Here is a 19,527-nt window from a genome sequence, read left to right as displayed (position 1 = left end):
TGATGGTAGCAAGTCGCTCTTGAACATGACACTTTTCCTCCGTACCACAATCGGGTTGGGTTGTTTCATTCACCGGTCACATCACCATGGTCTCGCCATACCATCCATATTTGGGGTAATGCTACCTATCCATCGCATAAGTGTCGCCATATGTTCAAGAGAAGTCGTTCAGAGAAGTCAACCATGTCCCATCCACTGCCATACATTATCCTTCCTCCTTTCATGACTGCCACCCTGAATCATATGTCATCAGATCGTTTTCACCTCCATCAAAATCATTTGCTCCGTTCCATGTCACTGATGTGGGATACATTAAGGCCCTCCTTTGACGGATCACTTCTTGTCGACATCAGCTCATTATCCAAGAAGTTGATCTAGGAACACCCCTTCAGTACTTTGAAGCTTGCATGCCTCAATGGCAAGTTTCTCACTTCCGGTGACAAGTATACATCAATGACCTTCGACCGAAAGATTTTGCGTGGTGTTCGACGCCAAGTCCTTTATTCACACCATGTGAATTGTACTGCAGTACCTTGAGGGTCATTATCATTATCGGTGATTCCTCTCGCGCTTGTTAACGGTTTACCTCATTGACCGGTAATCAAGCGATGTCTTTCCATGTTCGACATCAGAACATTTCTCACATGGATCGACTTGTACTTAGAGTGAAGATCGAATGAGTTTGAAGACCCCGGATATAGTTTCATCCATCTGGGCTGCGATATATATTCAGGAAAGATAAAGACATTGACATGTACATCATTGCAGTAGATAATCATCCTACCCAAAGGATGATAGTTTCATCAAAATTATCAATCTACCATCAGACGATTGTCTGTTCTATGTACAAAAAAATGAATTTATAAAGCTAAGCATGGAAATGCCCGCCTCAGTTGGATCATGAAAGCAGTATGAAAAATAATGTATTGTATTGTATCTTATTACAGGTCTCCTCCCAGCAATGAATGAACGTCGGATCCTCCTGATAAAGCATTTCACCCGATAAACAGCCTCATACTTTAGGGGGCAACTGTTATAGACATTTTTGTGCCTTACAGCTATAAGCATGAAATGTCCATAGTCTAAGGGATCCAAAGTCCCTAAACATGTTGTTCCTACCCCTAGAGGAACAAGGCTAACAAACCACAGCAATTCACAGAAGTTCTCCACCAGAATTTGCTCAAAAACAAGTCAATTCAGGATCAATTCAGAGGCTCCACTAGTTGTCTGCGCTGAAATGAAAAGTCTGCACTGGCTACCTGCACTGCAACGCAGGTAAAAGAACTACCAGGGTGCGCTGAGCGGGAATTGACAAATGGCAAGTTCATTCAACAAGGTGTCAAGACCCTGGAACCTTCCAGAATCTTCCGCAATGACACTTGCCTCAGTGAACTCGACTAGTGATGAGTAAGAGGTTCTCAATCTCCAAGTGGAAGCAAGAACCTCCAAGTGGAAGCAAGAACTGACAGAGGGAGAGGACACTAGTCAGATCTCAAGCTGACTCATCCTCTCTCCAAACATCTATATATGGATCTCTCCTCCATGAGATCTAGGGGCTGGAATTTTGTTATTGCAAAGAATTGTTGTTGGTTTGAGGTTGGAATCATTGGGTGCTTAATGCTTTGAGGGAAGGTGAAGATAGGAATTTCATTTGCTGGGAAGGAGATGCTGGATTGGAGCCCTCTGGGTTGTATCTTTTCGTGAACCTTGTTATTCATCAATAAAGCTATCTTGGTTTCTCCTATATACTGATGTATCTTTGATGTATGATTGCATTAGTATGTTTAGTTTATTTCTAATCCTGAACTAGTTATGAATATGAATCTATGTCTCTGTGTAGTGTTCTCTTCTTGTGATCTTGCAGAGACCTGTTGAAGCTGGGCGAGTGAGAAGGCAAGTAGCTGGGAACTCTCAAAGAGAAGAGAAATCGGATCGAGGGACAAACGGAAGACACCGGTTAGTCCATCTATCTCTCTTAATTCTTAATTCATAAAGGAAGAATACTAGAATAGATGTCTCTGTTTGTTGCTAAGGCTCTGTCACACCTTAGGTGGATAGGATCGTCCTGCATAGGCATTTTTCCCCACAGCAGGGGTAACTCTGGAATTGTCTAGTTGCTGACTCGATTGTTCAGGAATTGCGGTGTTCTGAACGACAGAGGTTGATAAAAGCCTTACAGGCAAGCCAATCGTCAATCCTGGAAGTGAAAAATGTGGCCATGTGGGGTGCACCAACATCTCCCCAAGAGGAGAAGGGACTAGGATTTCCTCCAAGGGGAACTCCTTGGTTGGTGGACTATGTTCTCTCAACCTAAGAATAACATAGGAAAGATGGTGATTATTCCGTTTAAAATAAATTTTAGACACTTTCACACAACTTGTTTTTTCAATTTTAAAGAGTCGAGAAAAAACAAAAGATGACTCTAGTCGCCTTCGATTTTTAATGAGCCTGAAGTGACAAGTGCTCAGATGGACCTTTTCTATTAAGGAGTCTAAAAAGGAACGAAAGGGACTGCTCTGGAAATCTATGCAGAGGGATTACCAAACCAATCGCAAAACTACAGAATATTTTTTACGGTATGGCAGTCAATCTTCCCGTATGTTGTGTTCAGTGCATTGCGATCGATAGGGCGACAGAGACGGATTCCTATGGATAAAGGATTAAGCCTATTGTGGTCTCCCAAAATATACTCGACGGTACGTGGGAGCATAAGTCCGTAATGGCACTTATCATCTCAAGGTGGAGGAATCACCCAACCAACTGTGAGAACAACAGTTACCAGGCTTTATGACGCCGGAATACGTCTCTAGACTAGACTTCTAGATGTTGTGCGTTAGGTTCCAAAGCATTGTTAGATTCATTAAATTTATTTTATAGTTGATCTTGCTTAAGAAATTTTCCTTTCAGGTTCACCGCGTGATGTAGATGTACAATTCCTAAAATGCAATTTAAGATGATAAACAGTGTTTTTATCTTCTTTGTGCAATGAAAATCCTAGCTACTAAGTAAAGAAAGACAGAATTCTTTCAACAAAGAGCAAAGAGCACACACTATATGCACTGTCCTAAATCAAACCAATCAAATAGTATAAATGCAAATGCACGTGCATGTATTTGTTTTCAGCCTTCTAATGATAAAAAGAAAGCTAATGCGCAAATCTGAATTACTTTTCAAAGCCACAATTACTAACAAGCTTCTTTTCAAAATCAAAATGAAGACAATGACGACACTTTGCGATTTGGAAATGAAAACTTGCTTTCGACACTAGAAAAACTACTAATTCAGATCAAATACAATAGTAACAAGGTAATCGACCATCAAGAACAATCAGATTCTCTTCTATGACTGAAAACGACACTTGCGACACTTTCAAATCAAGAAACGACAGTACAATTACGTTACCTTTTTGCAAAGGAGAACTGAAAATGACTCAACAAATACACAAAAACATTTACAGTTCGTTGCACAATGGAGGCAGAATAACAACAAGGAAAGGGGTTTCAAACAGAGGTGTACTAACTACAGGCAGCAAAACTCCTGAATAGATCTAAAAAGAGAACACAAAAACCAAAAATTTAGGAACAATGCCTAGTCTGATCAGTGCACCTGTAACACAGTGAATTTGAAATGCAACACACCATCTACACTCGGGAAGTGCGCTGAATTTGAGATTCACAGAACAGAGAGTGCGATGGGCCAGAGACGAGACTTTGCTTGGGTTCCGGGTCACAGTTTGTAGTTCAGTTCAGGGATTTTAGCCGAGTAAGTGGTAATCAGTAAATCAATCACTGGGGTAGATCTAAGGAGGTTACTAGAGCCACCACAAGGGCAATTAGAGAGTTTGTAAATTAGTTGTTTAATTCATAAACAAAACCCGGAGATTGACTGAAGCGACATTTGTCTACTTTGCATTTGCATAGCAAATGCAGTTCGAAAGCTACCTAGCTCAACTTCAGGCTCCTTCTGTAAGTTTCTAAAGTAAACAAATGTAGATAAACAAACAACATAGTCACTCCCCAGCGGAGTCACCATTTTGTTACAGGGAAAAGTGTCTATGCAGAACTGCTAATCCCACTAAGGCAGGTAGCTGCCTTAGAAACAAACAAAGTAAAACTATTTTCATTTTCCTTTATGAAAGATAGATGAGAGAAGAATACAGGAGACCAACCTCTGTCTTGTGCTTGGTTCCTTGTTTCGATTCCTCTCTCTTCTGATAGTCCTTTGCTACTTGCTTCCTTGTATACTCAGCTTCACAGAGTACCTGTAGAATCAAAGCAACATAACACTATACGAGAACATGGATCTATTATCATAAACAATCTAGGATCAGATGTAAATTGACCATACAAATGCACAAAACATAGATTACACAAGAGTATGGAGGAAAACTTGAATAACTTTATTGATAATCAAGAAAGAGCCAAGAGAGTTACAACTAGTTTTTTTGACCCAGCATCATCCTCTCAGCAACTAAGCCGTTCTTCACCTCATGCAAAGCTTAGATCACCCAACACTATGATGTTGCCTCAAGAAACCAATAACAATTCCATACAAGATGCAAAATTCCAGCCTCTGGATCTCTGGGATGAGGGATCCATATATAGATGTCTGTAAGGGAGATGAGTCAGCTTGTGATTTGATTAGTGTCTTCCCTCTGATAGTTCTTGCTTCCACTTGGATATTGATGATCTCTTACTCATCCTTGGTCGAATTCAGAGAGGCAAGTGTCATAGGAGAAGTTTCTGGAAGATTCCATGCTTCTCCACCCCACAGATTGACACTGCCATTTGTCTCTTGTCGCCCATCGCACCCCATAGAAGGGCTTTTTGAAATGCAACACACCCACTGAGTGTACTTAGGTGAGATGCAACACACTTTGGCTATCGAGCAAGTGAAATGATCCTATTTTGACCAGTTCTGAGTAGTTTTTCATGGAGAACTTCTAGGAGAAGCTGTAATCAGTTGACCTTGTTCCTTTAGGGGTTGGAACAACACTTTTAGGGACTTAGGAGCCCTTGGTTTATGGACATTTTATGCTTGGGGTTGCAGTGCCCAAAAATGTATATAACAGGAGGACCCTACTTTTATGTAGCAGCTGGCCTCTACATGCGGCCTTGGAAGATGAACTTTGTGCCGGAGCGGGAGACGTTCACTTCGGTACCGGTCTGCGTAAGACTTTATTCTCTTCCTCTTGATTATTGGCAAACTAAAACACTTGCTGCCATAGGTAACAAACTATGACATTTTGTCAAAGCTTCGAAAGCCACAAGATGAGGCAAATACACTTCATATGCAAGGATCTGTATGGAAATGGATCTTTCAGGAGCTCTTCCGGATGAAGTCATCCTGGAAGTTTTTGATGAGGAATGGGTTCAAACAGTAGATTACGAACATATCCCTTTCAGGTGTCATAAATGCCATGAACATGGACACTTGTTCAAATATTGCCCTCTTAATCAAGCAACAAACAAAGGAAAAACTAAGGAAATGAAGGATCAAGACAGCTTCCAAAAATTTATAAGTAGAGGGAAAGGCGGCAAAAAAGGATCAAGGCAACCACATAATGAGGGGAAAAAGGTTAGCGAAAATAAATATCATGTACTGGAGGAAAATGTAGAAATGGCAAATGGAGAGCAATCTATGGCGGATGGCCCCAAGGGAATGGAAATGGAAATTATAGCAGACTGCAACCCATCACAAGAGACGGATAATAAGAAAAAAACATATTGAGTGAAATAGAACCAGAGATGTATCAGGAAATGACCCAAAGAAAAATAGATCTGGAAGATCATGAGATTCAGGAAATTCTAGATAAGGAGCATCTAGATCTGGAAGGGTTCTTGAGGTAGGGGTCCATGGGAGGGATAGATTCACTACCCCAAGAAGACTGTAACAAGATTCAACAACTATTCTTATGGAAAACTCAGGATAAAGATTTAGAAAATGGAAAAATCAGTGAAAAGCAGGAACACAGAGGAGTTAAGGTAATGAAAGCTATTCCAGGGTTAGCAACAAGAAATGCAGGAAAAAAGAGAGGTAGGAAAAAGTAGAAGGCCCTCTTGATGGAGTGTGGAAAGTTAATGATAGACTGAGGTAAGATGAAAGACCTAACTAGTTATTGATTTACTAATCTTTAATCATGAAGCTCACGTCATGGAATATTAGAGGTCTAGGTAGTAAAAGAAAACAAAGAATGATCTATCATAGAATGAAACTGGAAATGCGAGATGTTATCTTCATCCAAGAAACTAAATGTTCCATCCAAAAAATAAAACAACTCCATAGTAAATGGCTTAATAGATTTGATTTCCTAGAGGTTAAAGCTGAAAACATAGCTGGGGGTATTCTAACTCTGTGGAATGTAAAGAAAATCAGTATAACAGATGCAAAAGCATCTAGAAACTATTTATCAGTGGTCCTGCAACCAGTGGAAGAGTCAAAAACCCACCTGGTCACAAATGTGTATGGTCCTCAGAGAATAGATGACAAACTTAAATTATTAGACTCCCTTATTGATCTCAGACATAGACAGGCTGGGATTCCTTGGATCTTGGGAGGAGACTTTAATATGATAAAATTGCTCTAGGAAAAAAATGGAGGCACCAGAGCGCTCAACAGAGACTATTTAGCGTTTCAGACTTTCACTGAGGATATGAAACTAGTGGATGCAGCCCCAAACAATGGAGTTTTTACTTGGAATAACAAAAGAGGAGGTAAGGCACAAGTTGCCTCAAAGTTGGATAGGTTCATGATTTTAGAAGAGCTATTGCTTACTGATACAGAAATAACAGCAACAGTCCTTCCCTTTGGTGGCTCCGACCACTGGCCGATTCAAATGGAATTCAAGGGTTTATTCTCTCCCAGGAACAGGCCCTTCAGATTCGAGAACATTTGGCTCTCTCACCCGGATTTCATCAGCAATATTGAAAAGTGGTGGTCAGAGGATTTGCAATTCCAGGGCACAAAAATGTTCCTCCTTCATAAAAGACTTAAGCATGTCAAGTTAAAACTAAAAGAGTGGAACAAAAAGGAGTTTGGTAATATTTTTGAGAACAAAAGAGCATTGGAAATCAAATTACAAGAACTCAACCAGGCCCTTATCAAAGATGGCTTTGACAAAATCAAAAGTGATCAGGCTGATAAACATCACCAAGAATGGGATAATTTATGCAAACAAGAGGAAACATTCTGGAGGCAAAAGTCTAGAGTGCTATGGCTTAAGGAAGGAGAGCGGAATACAAAATTCTTTCACAGATCCATGATGGCTAACAGAGCACACAATAGAATCTCAACGATAAAGGATGAGAATGGACATGTACAAAATACCCATAATAGTATTGAAGTCATGCTTGTCCAATATTTTCGAGATAACACCGAGAAGATAATCCAAACAGAGAACATTCCATCAAAGAAATCACAAGGCACATTCCTAAGTTAGTGTCTAGAGAGGATAATTTTAATCTCAACAAGCCTGTTACCGGTGAAGAAGTTAGCGAGGTTCTTAAAGACATGAAGAACTGTAGAGCACTAGGGCCGGATGGTTTCAATCCGGATTTCTTTAAAGCTTGTTGGCACATTGTTAAAAATGACATTCTAGATGTGGTGGAGGACTCCAAATCCAGTAAAACAATCCCGAAATCCATCAATACTTCCTTCATCTCCCTGATCCCCAATCGGCCCAAACTGCAGAAAAATATAGACCCATTGCTTTATGCAATGTGGTTTATAATATCATCTCTAAGGTAGTGGAAAACATACTTAAACCTCTCCTTCCTTCTTTAGTTTCTGAGGAACAATCAGGGTATGTGGAAGGCAGACAAATCTTGAATAACATCATTCAAGCCGATGAGGTGGTCCACACGATTAACAACAAAAAACAGGCGGGGATGATAATGCAATTAGATATAACAAAAGCCTATGATAAGGTCAATTGGAGCTACATCAAAAAGGTTCTCATGGCTTTTGGGTTTGACCATAACTGGATATGATGGGTCATGGCTCTGGTGACCTCTTCCAGTTTTTCAATTCTGGTGAATGGTTCCCCCTCATAGATTTCCGTTCCTTCTAGAGGCCTCAGGTAGGGGGAACCACTCTCTCACTTTCTGTTCATTCTCATGATGGAGCGACTCGGCAGATCTATTAAGCATGCTAAAGAAATGGGAAAAATCAAAGGTCTGCAATTATCGGAAAATGGTCAAGCTCTGACTCATCAACAATTTGTTGATGATACATTGTTGCAAGGGCTCCCCACAGTCAAAGAAGCTTCAGCCTATAATCTAATCCTGAAGGAATTTGCTTTGGCGACAGGTATGGAAGTTAATCTTTCCAAGTCAAATTTCTTTTTCTTTAATACTAATATTGCTATTCAGAATAACATTTCGAGAATTTTGGGCTTCCAAAGGGACTCCCGCCCTACAAAGTATCTGGGAATTCCTCTTACAGATAGACCAATGCACAAAAGTATCTGGGAACAGACGATTAATAAATTGCAAGACAAAGTCAAAAATTGAACTTTTCGGGTCATGAATCTGGCAAGCAGGTTGGTTTTAACAAAGGCAGTTCTTCAATCGATCCCGGTTTTCATGTTATTGGCCCTCCCAGCTCCCAGAGGTGTTTTAGAGAAATTCAGAAACATTCAAAGATATTTCCTCTGGGGTAAAGAAGAAACTAAGAAGAAATGGGCCCTAGTCTCTTGGGACAAAATCTGTAAACCCAAGGGACAAGGAGGGCTAGGCTTGGATGATCAGGAGATTCTCAATAAAACTCTAGGAGCCAAGCTTTGGTGGCGCTGGGTCCAAGAGCCACAAGCTCAGTGGGCTAGAATCTGGAAGGAAAAATATGCAAGCTCTTGGCACACTAAGGATCTAATAAGAATGTCTGGCAATGTGAAAGGGTCTAACATCTGGAATAGAGCTTGGGACAACAGAAGCCTTGTTCAAAATACAGCTTCTCGGAAATCAGAACTGGTGATCTGGCACTCTTTTGGGAAGATAAGTGGCAGCAAGAACCAATTCTGCTAACAGAGGATTTTTTTAGTCTCAAACAAGAAATAAACAATCTAGGGTTAAATAAAGTCAAGGATTTCTGGGATCAAGCTCAGACCTCAAGAAAATGGAGAAGTTGGAGTAAACTTAACTATGGAGATGACAGCCCCTTGAAAATTAAGGTAGAAGATCTTGGAAGCATGCTTAAACAAAGAATGATTTTAGCTACAGAGGGGCAGGATCAATTGAGATGGGGAAATAACAATAAAGGTAACTTTGATCTTAAGGAAGCCAAAGGCATGCTTCTTGGGCTACATTACAGGGCTGCAGAAAAAACTTGGCAGCACCTCTGGAGCACCAAGGCTAGATGAAAATCAAGATTTTTATGTGGTTGGTTCACCATAAAAAAATGTTAACTTGGGACAACATATGGAAAAGGGGAGTCTTGCGGCCCTCCAGATGTCAGTTTTGTGAAGAGAAGGAAGAAAACATGGAGCGCATTCTCAACAGCTACCCTTATACTACATGGTTATGGGATTCCTTCTCTTCCATTTTCCAGCAATCAGACAGGGACAATAATATTATCACTAATACCCTGAACAATTGGAGAGTTAATTTTTCAGAGAATGAGTTCATTAATCTAGCCTGGACTTTTATGCCAAGCTTCATAATCTGGAATATTTGGAAGGAAAGGAATAAAAGGATTTTCAAATGTGAAAAGTCCACCTCACAGGGTCTTTTTAATCTGATCCTGAAACAGCTTCGGGAGACTGTTAGTACAACGGTAAAAAATCTCCCTAATAAACCTCCGTCAGTATCTGAGCTGAAAATTGTCAGACAATTGGGAATGAAAGGGATTATTCCTCAAGGTCTAAGCAGAAAGGATTTGGACACGGATATAGCGATGGAGTTCTGGCAACCTCCACCGAAAGGATATCTAAAACACAACATTGATGGGGCTTCAAAAGGCAACTCGAGAACAGCTGGTTTTGGAGGAGTTTTAAGAGATGAAGAGGGCAAAATCATTTTTATCTTCCATTATCATCTTGGCAGAGCTACTAATAATATGGCAGAATTAATGGTGCTGGAGCAATGCCTGGAGTTTCTGATCCAACACCATTGCTCTAATGTCATTATTGAAACGGACTCGGAGATTACCATTAACTCTGTGAAAAGAATTAATTGTGGTACTCGACTGGAGAAAGTTTCAAGTCACTGGAAACTTCTCCTGGTTTACCAAAGAATCCAGGTTCACCGCCAAGAGCTGTGAACAGTGAGTTTCAATCATGTTCATCGTTCGGCCAATAAATTAGCAGACCTTCTTGCCAACCAAGGGGTGAACCATGCTGAAAGCGAGATAGCATACAAGTGGTGAGAAATTCCTCCAAACCATTTAAAAGTTCTCTGAGAGGAGCAAGCTATAGAGGACAAGGAAATGTTTGATTATCAGTCCCACATAACAAGCTTAAATTAATTTTTTCTGTGAAGGGGTCTGCCTCATACTCTTCCGGAATCACGTGAGGGGAAATATCAGGGTCTCGGAGGAAATTTTAAGGAGTCAATTCTCAAAGAAGCTCAAGCTCAGGGATAGGTACAATGTTCAGAATACACAGAGATTGGAAAATTGTTTGCCGGCAATGGGTTTTTCCCCTCTTTCCACCCTTAATTCCAAAAACCACGCTTTGGTCGAATGTTTGGTGATCCCAATCTCATAAGTGGTAAGTGGTATTCGTGTTATGGCAACGATTCAATAGATCAGGTGACGCGTGGGCATGGTACGGTTTTAAATACCGCCGTCGATCGCACACTAATCTTCAGACAGATTGGTGAGTGCGATATGATCCCTGCCGTTGGATCCAACAGCCAGGATCAATGCTTGAGAATGCGGATGCAGTTTGGTGCGTCCGACAGCTGAGCCTTGTCATACCTTTTTGGCGTATCCTCCCGCCTGTTTTGTGGGTTCTGTGGATGCTTACGGGGTGTGATTTTCATGCAGCAGAGTCAGTGTTTAGAAATATGGGCGGGGAACAAATTGCTCTTTATGGGCAGCGCCATTCCTTTACCTCCCACAGTGACATGGGTGGTGTGTTAAGTGATTTTGAGTTCTTTTTGAACTGCTCTTTTGTTGTACTCAATGTTCTAGTCTATTTTTTGAGTCTGTCGGTTTACCCAAGGCATTTATTTTGAGTGTTTATAGGTTTGATTATAGGGTTCGAGGCTTGTACCTCTCCCCCGTTTTCAGTTTCTATAGGTTTTTATCCTTGGTGTATAACTCAGCGAGGATTGTTGTATTCTATGTATTTTTATTTGTTGTTTATGGAAATAGAAGGTACGACTCTTGCTTTAGCAAAACTATTATTACCAGTTAGATTCTTTACAATTTAATCAGAGAAACTTATAAGAATAATTTTATTGAGTATAAAAGAATAGATACAACTTATCATAAGGTTCCGACCTCTAGGGCTTCGACCCTATCTAATCCAAGGCACCTACCTTGTGTTTAGGAGCACCAACTCCAAGGACACCAATCCTGTTGTTAAAGAGAGAATGTGTAAGGTACTTACTTCAATGTTCTTGGTATATTCGTCAATGTCTTTACTACTACAACAATGAAAACACTTTGGGTCTGCTTTGTCCTTGATTTACTTCACTGTATGCTATTCAAGAAACAACTCTTCATTGTCCAGGCTTATAATTTTACAGTCACCAGTATGTCATGATCTTCTACAGTGTCTGAGTTACCACAGTCCGAGGCACCCACAGTCCAAGCTATAAAATAGTAGTCAATAGTTGCAAATAAGGATTTCTGTAATGACCGAAGTATCTGCTCCTTAGTCTGAATCCAGCTGAGGTAATGAAACTACTCAACCAGTTTTTGACGCATAAATAGAAGAATTTTCAAGGAACGTTGCTTGGTTCCGAATTTATGTAACGATGCACAAAAAAATAATTGTCTGATGTTCCTTCATCTGCAGGCTGGCCGAATTGTTCACGCTTACTGCAACTTGGTTAACCAAGAAATATGTGTTCACTATATTTTATCCAGAAATAAGTGTTTGCCCCAGAAGTATGCATTTGTTAGCATGTTGTCTGAGATATGCGGTTTACTATCTTTCGCTTATCTTCACGAGATGTGAACCTTGGTTTTTTCCGATGTCTATGTTCTTCGTCATATCCGTATACTTTTTAACTGAAACTGTGTCCCAATATATATGCGTAGAATGATGTCTACATCTGAAGGTGGAGCCGACCTGTCATGTCAACGCGTGAAGTTTGAACAATCGTTCAATGTGTATTAAAAAAAGATTACGCCCAAAATAAAAGGATTTTGGATATGTATATAATTGTTTGGCCTTTTAATATATTTTTCATTCCCCTTTTTTTTTGATTTGGTAAATTGTCATGTGATTTGGTTTTATTAAGTAAATTGATGATTTAGTGAATTAGGAAATTGTGGCCAGAGTTAATGGATTAAAATGATATGTATTTAGAATTTCATGTAATAACTTAAAGTATAGGGTTTCAGAGTTAGGTTTTGGCTAGGGTTTTAGGGATGGATTCAATTAGTGGTTGACTTAGATCTAAGGGCTTTGCACCTAGGGTTAGGATTTTTAGGGTTGCAGCTTTTTAGGCTTTCACTAGGCATTAGGGTTTAGGTAGAAATTTAGGGTTTTAATAATCTATAATAGGATTAGGGTTTCATCAAGGTTTAGGGCATGTATCACCAGGACATTTTACATTTTCAATAACTCCATATTGACATCAATGACAACCTAGATTGACATATTCTAGTCTATAACCTGATCCACAATCAGAGAAAATAGCTAGGGATGTCACAAACTAAAATAAATGGTCTTTGTCAATTGTGGAGTTATGTATTGACATTCTCAGTTGAAATGGATCCTCTTAGGTGTATAATGGCCAGACATAGTGGAAAATTAAAAATAGATATCTGTTATGGCATCTAGATTTCCTACATACCATCCAACTTTCACATATTATACAACAATTTCTAACAATAACCCTTCAAGTTGTTCTCCAATTTATGAATCCCCACCCATAGTCGAGAGATCATAGAAAGATTTATTATATATTTAACAAATTGCTTTTATCTCTAATGATCATTTTTATAATATTGGCGAATTTATCCTACTGCCTACTTTTGGTATAGATTATCCTCTTTTCTTTCATGTTTTTTTGTTCACTTCCAATTTCCAATGAATTTCTTCATGTCACTAGAACCTATAGTCATGTCCTTTCAATTTGTTGAAGAAATTATATATAAATTCACCGTCTGATTATCATTCTGGGAATGCATGAAGTTTTGGAGAATTTTAGGGAGAGCGAATTTTGGTACGAGGATATATCATTGGATGATTCATCCAAAGAGAGAGAAAACAAACAAAGAAAGGATCATGTGGCTTCCCACTCCAAAAATTCCTAATGGATGTCTCTCAGACAATACAAAAAAATTGTTGTCGAATCAGACAACCTCTCTCAAACAAATACTGGAGGAAGTAGTTTTAATGTGGAAATTGTATTGAATCAAGTTTTCTTGGTGGAATAGAGAAAACAATGTATGTAATCTGTATATGCAGAATATTTATTAATTTTTCCTGTTCCACGTAGCTATTTTCTTATGGATAGTTTCAGTGGGAATGGGTTGAACTTTCAATATATAGTCGATTTTGATCCATAAGCTCATATTTCTATATTTGTAATGCTATAATTTATGTAATTTGTGTTTTGGATCTCTGAGTAAGCATACATGCATTTGACAAAGTTATTCAGTAGAATATATTCAAAATTTAATGTTAAATGATACAAAATCCATTGCATTACCTAGAAATGGTATGTTCCTATTCAAATAGCTCAAATCGATGGGATTCAGACGATAAATGATGCAGATTTTCCTTCTTGGAGGAACGTGCTTCAACATCCATACATTTTGAGTTCCTAAAATATGGTGAAATCGTGAAAATAACCAAATGTTAATGGTATTTTCGGTGTCCTGCGAGCAAAGTTTTACTTTCGCGCTATTTCCAGGTAATGAATCAAAATGGTATTTATGCGCAACAAGTAACACTTCAGATAAAGAAGCAGCAGGAGGGTATTCTATCAATCTATATTACTATTAAACCATGAATGAATAAGGAACTGTACCGACCGATTGTAATAAGGTAAGTAGCAATGTTGAAAAGTCAAAGGAGCTCAATCATTGATTAAAGTGAATCAACGACTGTTGAATCTCTTTCGATAGACATAGTATTAATGATAGCTTGAATTTTTGTTGATTATATATTGTTACAACACTGAAGTGGTTCATAGTCTTGACTTGTATAAATTGGAAGTGTAAATATTGGTATCTAGGGATAATTTTGATGGTACAACTGTGATTTATTTAAAGAAGATATGTAGCTAAGGTTAAAGGCAAGTGCTTTAATTAAGGTGCATGCACCATTTTGTTTCTTTCCTTAAGCCTTAGAATTTTGAAATTAAAATATTAATTTTGGGATGGAATGTTCGTGTGAGTTCCTTTTTTTATAGTTTATATTGATCGAATGTATTAGAAGTCATTTAAGAAATTATCAAAACATTCATCAAATATTTACTAAAGCATCGAGAGAGGTCTCAACCCCATAGAATTCTTATTGAATGTCTCTATATGGCTCATCAAGATTAATGGTTTGCACTAGAAGGTGTTGGTAGAGTGAACTCCCTTCTCAATCTTCCAAGGTTTTTGATAAGAGAAATAATGTCTAGACATTTGAGGAAGTGGCATTGATTGATTAGCAAGTCTTTCAGCTTCAACTAATACAACTACTTGTTATATTACATTATTTCGAGGTTGAGCCTCCTACCAGATATAGTTGGATACATGGGAGGGAGATATTTTTGTAACAATATATGTTTGTTTATTGAAGATATTTGGAAACTATGCAAATCCATAACATGTGATGTCCAAAACTCGAGTTTCAAGGTCCTATTTCTTTAATGATGATGGAATGGGGTATGGATTCCTGTAAATTTGTCACTCTCGTACATAAAAGGAAAATGAAAATGGATAGGCTTAGCAAAAGACCTTAGAAGGAAAAATAATCAAATTGGTCTTCATTGGAGAATAAAAATTGTTTCTGTTAAAAAAAAATGGCATAAGAAGTTTCAATTCCCCCATGTTCCCGCTCTTGTTACCACATCTTTGTTCTTCATTCAAAGGAATATACCTACTGTACAACCTTTCATTTATTCTATTATTCTATCATTCAGAAAAGGAAGATGAAAAAGAAAAAAGGATTGTGTACAGGCATGCTGAATAAGAAATTTGTTGTAAATTTCATATTTGTAAAGATTCAATTATCAACTTCAAAATTCAAACTTTGCATTTTAAATTTCACTAATTTATTTTATTTTATTAATTACAAATATTTCATAAATTAATCGCATTTTTTTCATCTATGCTATTATAACATATCCTACAACCTTACCCATAATAATTCTATAATTAGTGGAGCAAATATCCTGCAAGTTTGTTCGTCATAAGTAACACAAGTGGCGTATTTGTCTTACAAGTGAGGATGATGTTGATCTGAAATTTGATGTCCTACCATGCACTAAAAAAAAGCCACATGCACATATAATTCATATATATGCGGTCAAATTTTTGAATGGCATGTCAAATTGACTTTAAAGTTAAAAGAAACAACATTTCTTTTGCAAACACAAAAAAAAAAAAAAAAACAAGTAGTTGTCAATTATGGACTCTTAATAAATATTTTGATCTGTTAATATAGTAAAAAGAATTGGTTCTTTATCATGGAAGTATTTAACCTAGACTCTAATTACAGTATTAGACTAAATGAAAAGGAAATGCATATTTATTAAATTGAATCTCTTGATTTCTTAATAATTTTTTTCACTAGGGTTTATGCATGTTGAATAAGTAGAAATGAATAATAATTATGTCAAATACCATTTGTAAATAATTATCTGCACCAAAGACTTTGCTATAATTTCATTCCATTTTTTGAATTAATTTTTATTAATCTAAGATTCTTGAATTAGGATGCCAATTATTGTATATATGGTGATATGTGATGGTAATATGAGAGGTCGTTTACACTCAATAGAAATATCATTATTCAACCATTTAAGGATTGAAGGATAAATTACTCAAAATGTATATTGAGATTAACCATTCACATTTAAAATAGGTTATATATATTCAAATGATGAAACATTCAATAAAATAATGTCTTAATTCTAGAGAGAGTAATTTTAGCAATACACCCATATTGCAATTATAATCCATATAGCTCAATTATGCTAAGTTTAAATGTCAATGTTTTTCTCACAAAAATAATGGTAAATAAATAAAATTGCGTAAAATTTTTACTTCTATCTTCTATGCTACTCTTTCTTAATCTCCGGCCTTGTGACATTTCCTTGGTAACATGTGGTGCAATTGCTAGTTATGATTTACCTATAATCAAAAGATACACTTATAAAAAAATACCCATGATCAAAATAAAACGATATCTTTTTGATACCCCTAGCGTAATTATTTGTAAATATTGGGGAAATGTAGCCCATGGGACCAAGACTGAGGTTGACTGATATAAATATTATCTTCTCCACTTATTGTTTATTTGGAGATATAAGAGGAGCCACCACGTGAGTAGTCTAGTTAAAAAATGTTAGGAAGCAGTTATGAATCAGTTGTAGTTCAAGAAAGGATAATTTTGAAGTGACGATTTTCATAGACAATAAAATAAATCGTCCATTTTTTAAAATAACCCTACCACCACAACTATGATGACATGTGAGAAAGGTCATGGGGTGGAAAACATGAATGAATATTGCAAGAAAAAAATAAATATGTAAAATGAGCTTCCAGTGGGTGAGAAATACTAGACCTACAGAAAATAAATATCTTTAGCCTAGAGCTAGTAGCATGTTACTAGGGCCTAAGGAGGTAAAGTTGTGAAATACTAGATTGTTTCATGATAGAAAAAAGGACTCAAGCTCCAGGGAAATTTCTGAGACAACAGTTGCATGGTAGAACCTATTATATTTTCTAGCATACAGATAAGTAACTGGGTTGCCTATTATGGTTTGTTGAGAATTTGAGTTCTAGCATTTTCTTATCTATCTTGTAGGAGATAGGAACAAATGAAAGTTTTTAATAAGTATAAGTTCTCATGTTAAGAAAAAGGATTTTTACATTATAACTAACTCTGTGAAAATAATTTTGTATCTAAATGTTAGAGGAAAGGTTTAAACTCAAATTTTGAATTAATCTTGTACAAAAACTATGAGTTATGGAGGAGACTCTTTCAGATACATTGTCATAAAGAGTTTACACCCACACACAGACACGTAATAAAGGGTTAGCATGGTCAAGGGTTAACACTGCGAGAAGTCTCTCAATCTTTTTCTTTACCAACATGCATTTCCTATCATGCAACAAAATCCTTTAGAAATATAGAATAAATAAACACAAAAACTAGGAGTCATGTAGTATAGTTTTTGTGTGCAAGGAAATTTCTAGATTAACTGATGTAGACACACACACACACACACAAGTAAATATTGAGTACAAAGTGTGTTAAAACATACAGGTACTATATACAAAAATTTAGAGAAGACATGACAGAAATGTGATTATGCCTAAATATGCACTGCAGGTTTTGTGTACATAAAATTGCATAGTACTTTTACAAGTATTTACCAATGTAAAAGAAAAATTGTTCTAAAGCAGGAAACATAAACACGTAAGGAACTAATGTTATTGCGCATAATTAGTTTTTTAATTAGAGAAATTTCTTCTAGGAGAAAGAAAACCATTATGCTAAAAGGAAATTACATAGAAGATACATAGTTCTATATCAATATAAATAAAGAATTGTTGTCAGAAATTTAGTATTAGATTATACCCAGCCCCAACTGAGGCTTAAGAAGTTCTAATTTAAAGGTTTCAAAAGACTTATACATAAAGGTGGAATCAATTTAAACCCGAGCACCGAGTCTTATAAAAGATTTACACAACTCTCTATCTTAGGAGTGAAGAGGCCTAAACGAGGGCCTCATCGAGGTAAAATCCTATACTCATCATATTGGAGAAAGTTCCTATAATAGAAAACCATAATAGAAAACCAAAAGGAAGAGGAATAAGTCAGTAGGTACCCATGAATATTTTTAACCCAAAAAACCTAACAACTTCCATTCGAAAGAACCTCATCCAAATATTAGAAGTAGCATATGAGAAACAAGGCCAAACATAATTAATCAAAATGAATGAAAGAAAAATAATTTGAAAAAAATTGCATTCCTATAAAATTACCTAAGAAAGACATAGTAACGGTCAAAATACTTAATCCCAAGACAGGATCCCAGCTTATCAAGGTGGAAATACTTTGAAAACCAAACCAGCAAAGAAAATATCTAAAATAATACATTGCAAGGAAACAAAAATAGATTTAATTATCGACTAAGGCAATGAACATTTCACATTTTGAAAAGGAAAAATGTGAAGAAAAGAACAAAATACCTAACATTATAGGAAGACAAAGTAAGGTTTATATAGATATATAAAACCAAAGAATTAATTATTCTTATTCTTTATTAGGATTTAAGAATACCTGACCTACATTATGTGAATTTCTTACTAGAACACTGCAATAGAATTCCTACAACCACAACCCAAAATTATCAGGGCTTCGGTCCAGGAGTGAAAAGAGGGAATTTGGGAAAAAGAAGGCTTCCTCCTTCCCAAAGTTTAAATGTTCAAAGGGGCCGAGAAAAAGTATGAACTCTTTACGTGAGCCCTGGACTTGAAACAAGGTTGAAACCCAAAGATTATCAGTGAGAAATCTATAAAAGAGAAATAACATATAGAATGGAAAGTAGTAACTTAAAACTCTCAACTCTGTCAAAAAAAACCCTTCTAATCAGCATGCCTGAAATGAGGGTAACTATACCGACAATCTAAAAGCTCAATAAATACACCTCTATAAAATAAAACGGGGTAAGATTCGTATAATGGTGATTTTTTTGTCACAAAACCCAAGAACTAAAGTGCCAAGATAAACAAGAAAGCCCCTCCATCACTAGCCTTCATGTAGAGCTTTGACTACAAAGCCCGAGGACGCAAATGATGCCAAGGTCGGAGGAGGGGGTCGGGCAATTACGCTAACCACCCAACAGAAGTAAAGTTCACTAGATTACCATCCTAAATCTTGTTCATCCATTTTTTTTTGATCAATCACATGGTTCATGTAAGGTGTCACCTTGGATTTTATCCATGTGGCTCTACATTGTATGCATATATGCACTGAAAAACATATTAGATTTGCGATATCACCGTAAAACATTAGTGCTAATACTAAAGTAAAATACATACATAAAAAATATTACATAATGTATGACGATATCATGGTTGTTATACATGAGTGGTTCTCAATAGAGTGGTTATGGGTAAAAATTCTTAAGGGTTATGGTTATGAAATTATATGAATATATAGACATGTGACAACATGGGGGCATG

General features: G+C 37.0%; 1 protein-coding gene across 1 annotated transcript; it reads left to right on the top strand.

Moving 5' to 3' along the window:
• Positions 1 to 9,474: 9,474 nt before the first annotated feature.
• On the top strand, positions 9,475 to 10,254 carry LOC149208687 (uncharacterized). The gene has a single exon (XM_089398402.1). It carries the CDS (start codon positions 9,475 to 9,477, stop codon positions 10,252 to 10,254), a length of 780 nt encoding a protein of 259 aa, XP_089254528.1.
• The last annotated feature ends 9,273 nt before the right edge of the window (positions 10,255 to 19,527 follow it).

The sequence above is a fragment of the Pinus tabuliformis genome, chromosome 1_2, assembly GCF_031772625.1.
Source record: "Pinus tabuliformis cultivar Carrire ecotype Pingquan chromosome 1_2, CPIR1, whole genome shotgun sequence".
In the NCBI taxonomy this organism is placed as follows: domain Eukaryota; kingdom Viridiplantae; phylum Streptophyta; class Pinopsida; order Pinales; family Pinaceae; genus Pinus; species Pinus tabuliformis.
Note: the sequence above shows the minus strand (reverse complement) of the source record. Positions and strands in the feature narration are given on the sequence as shown.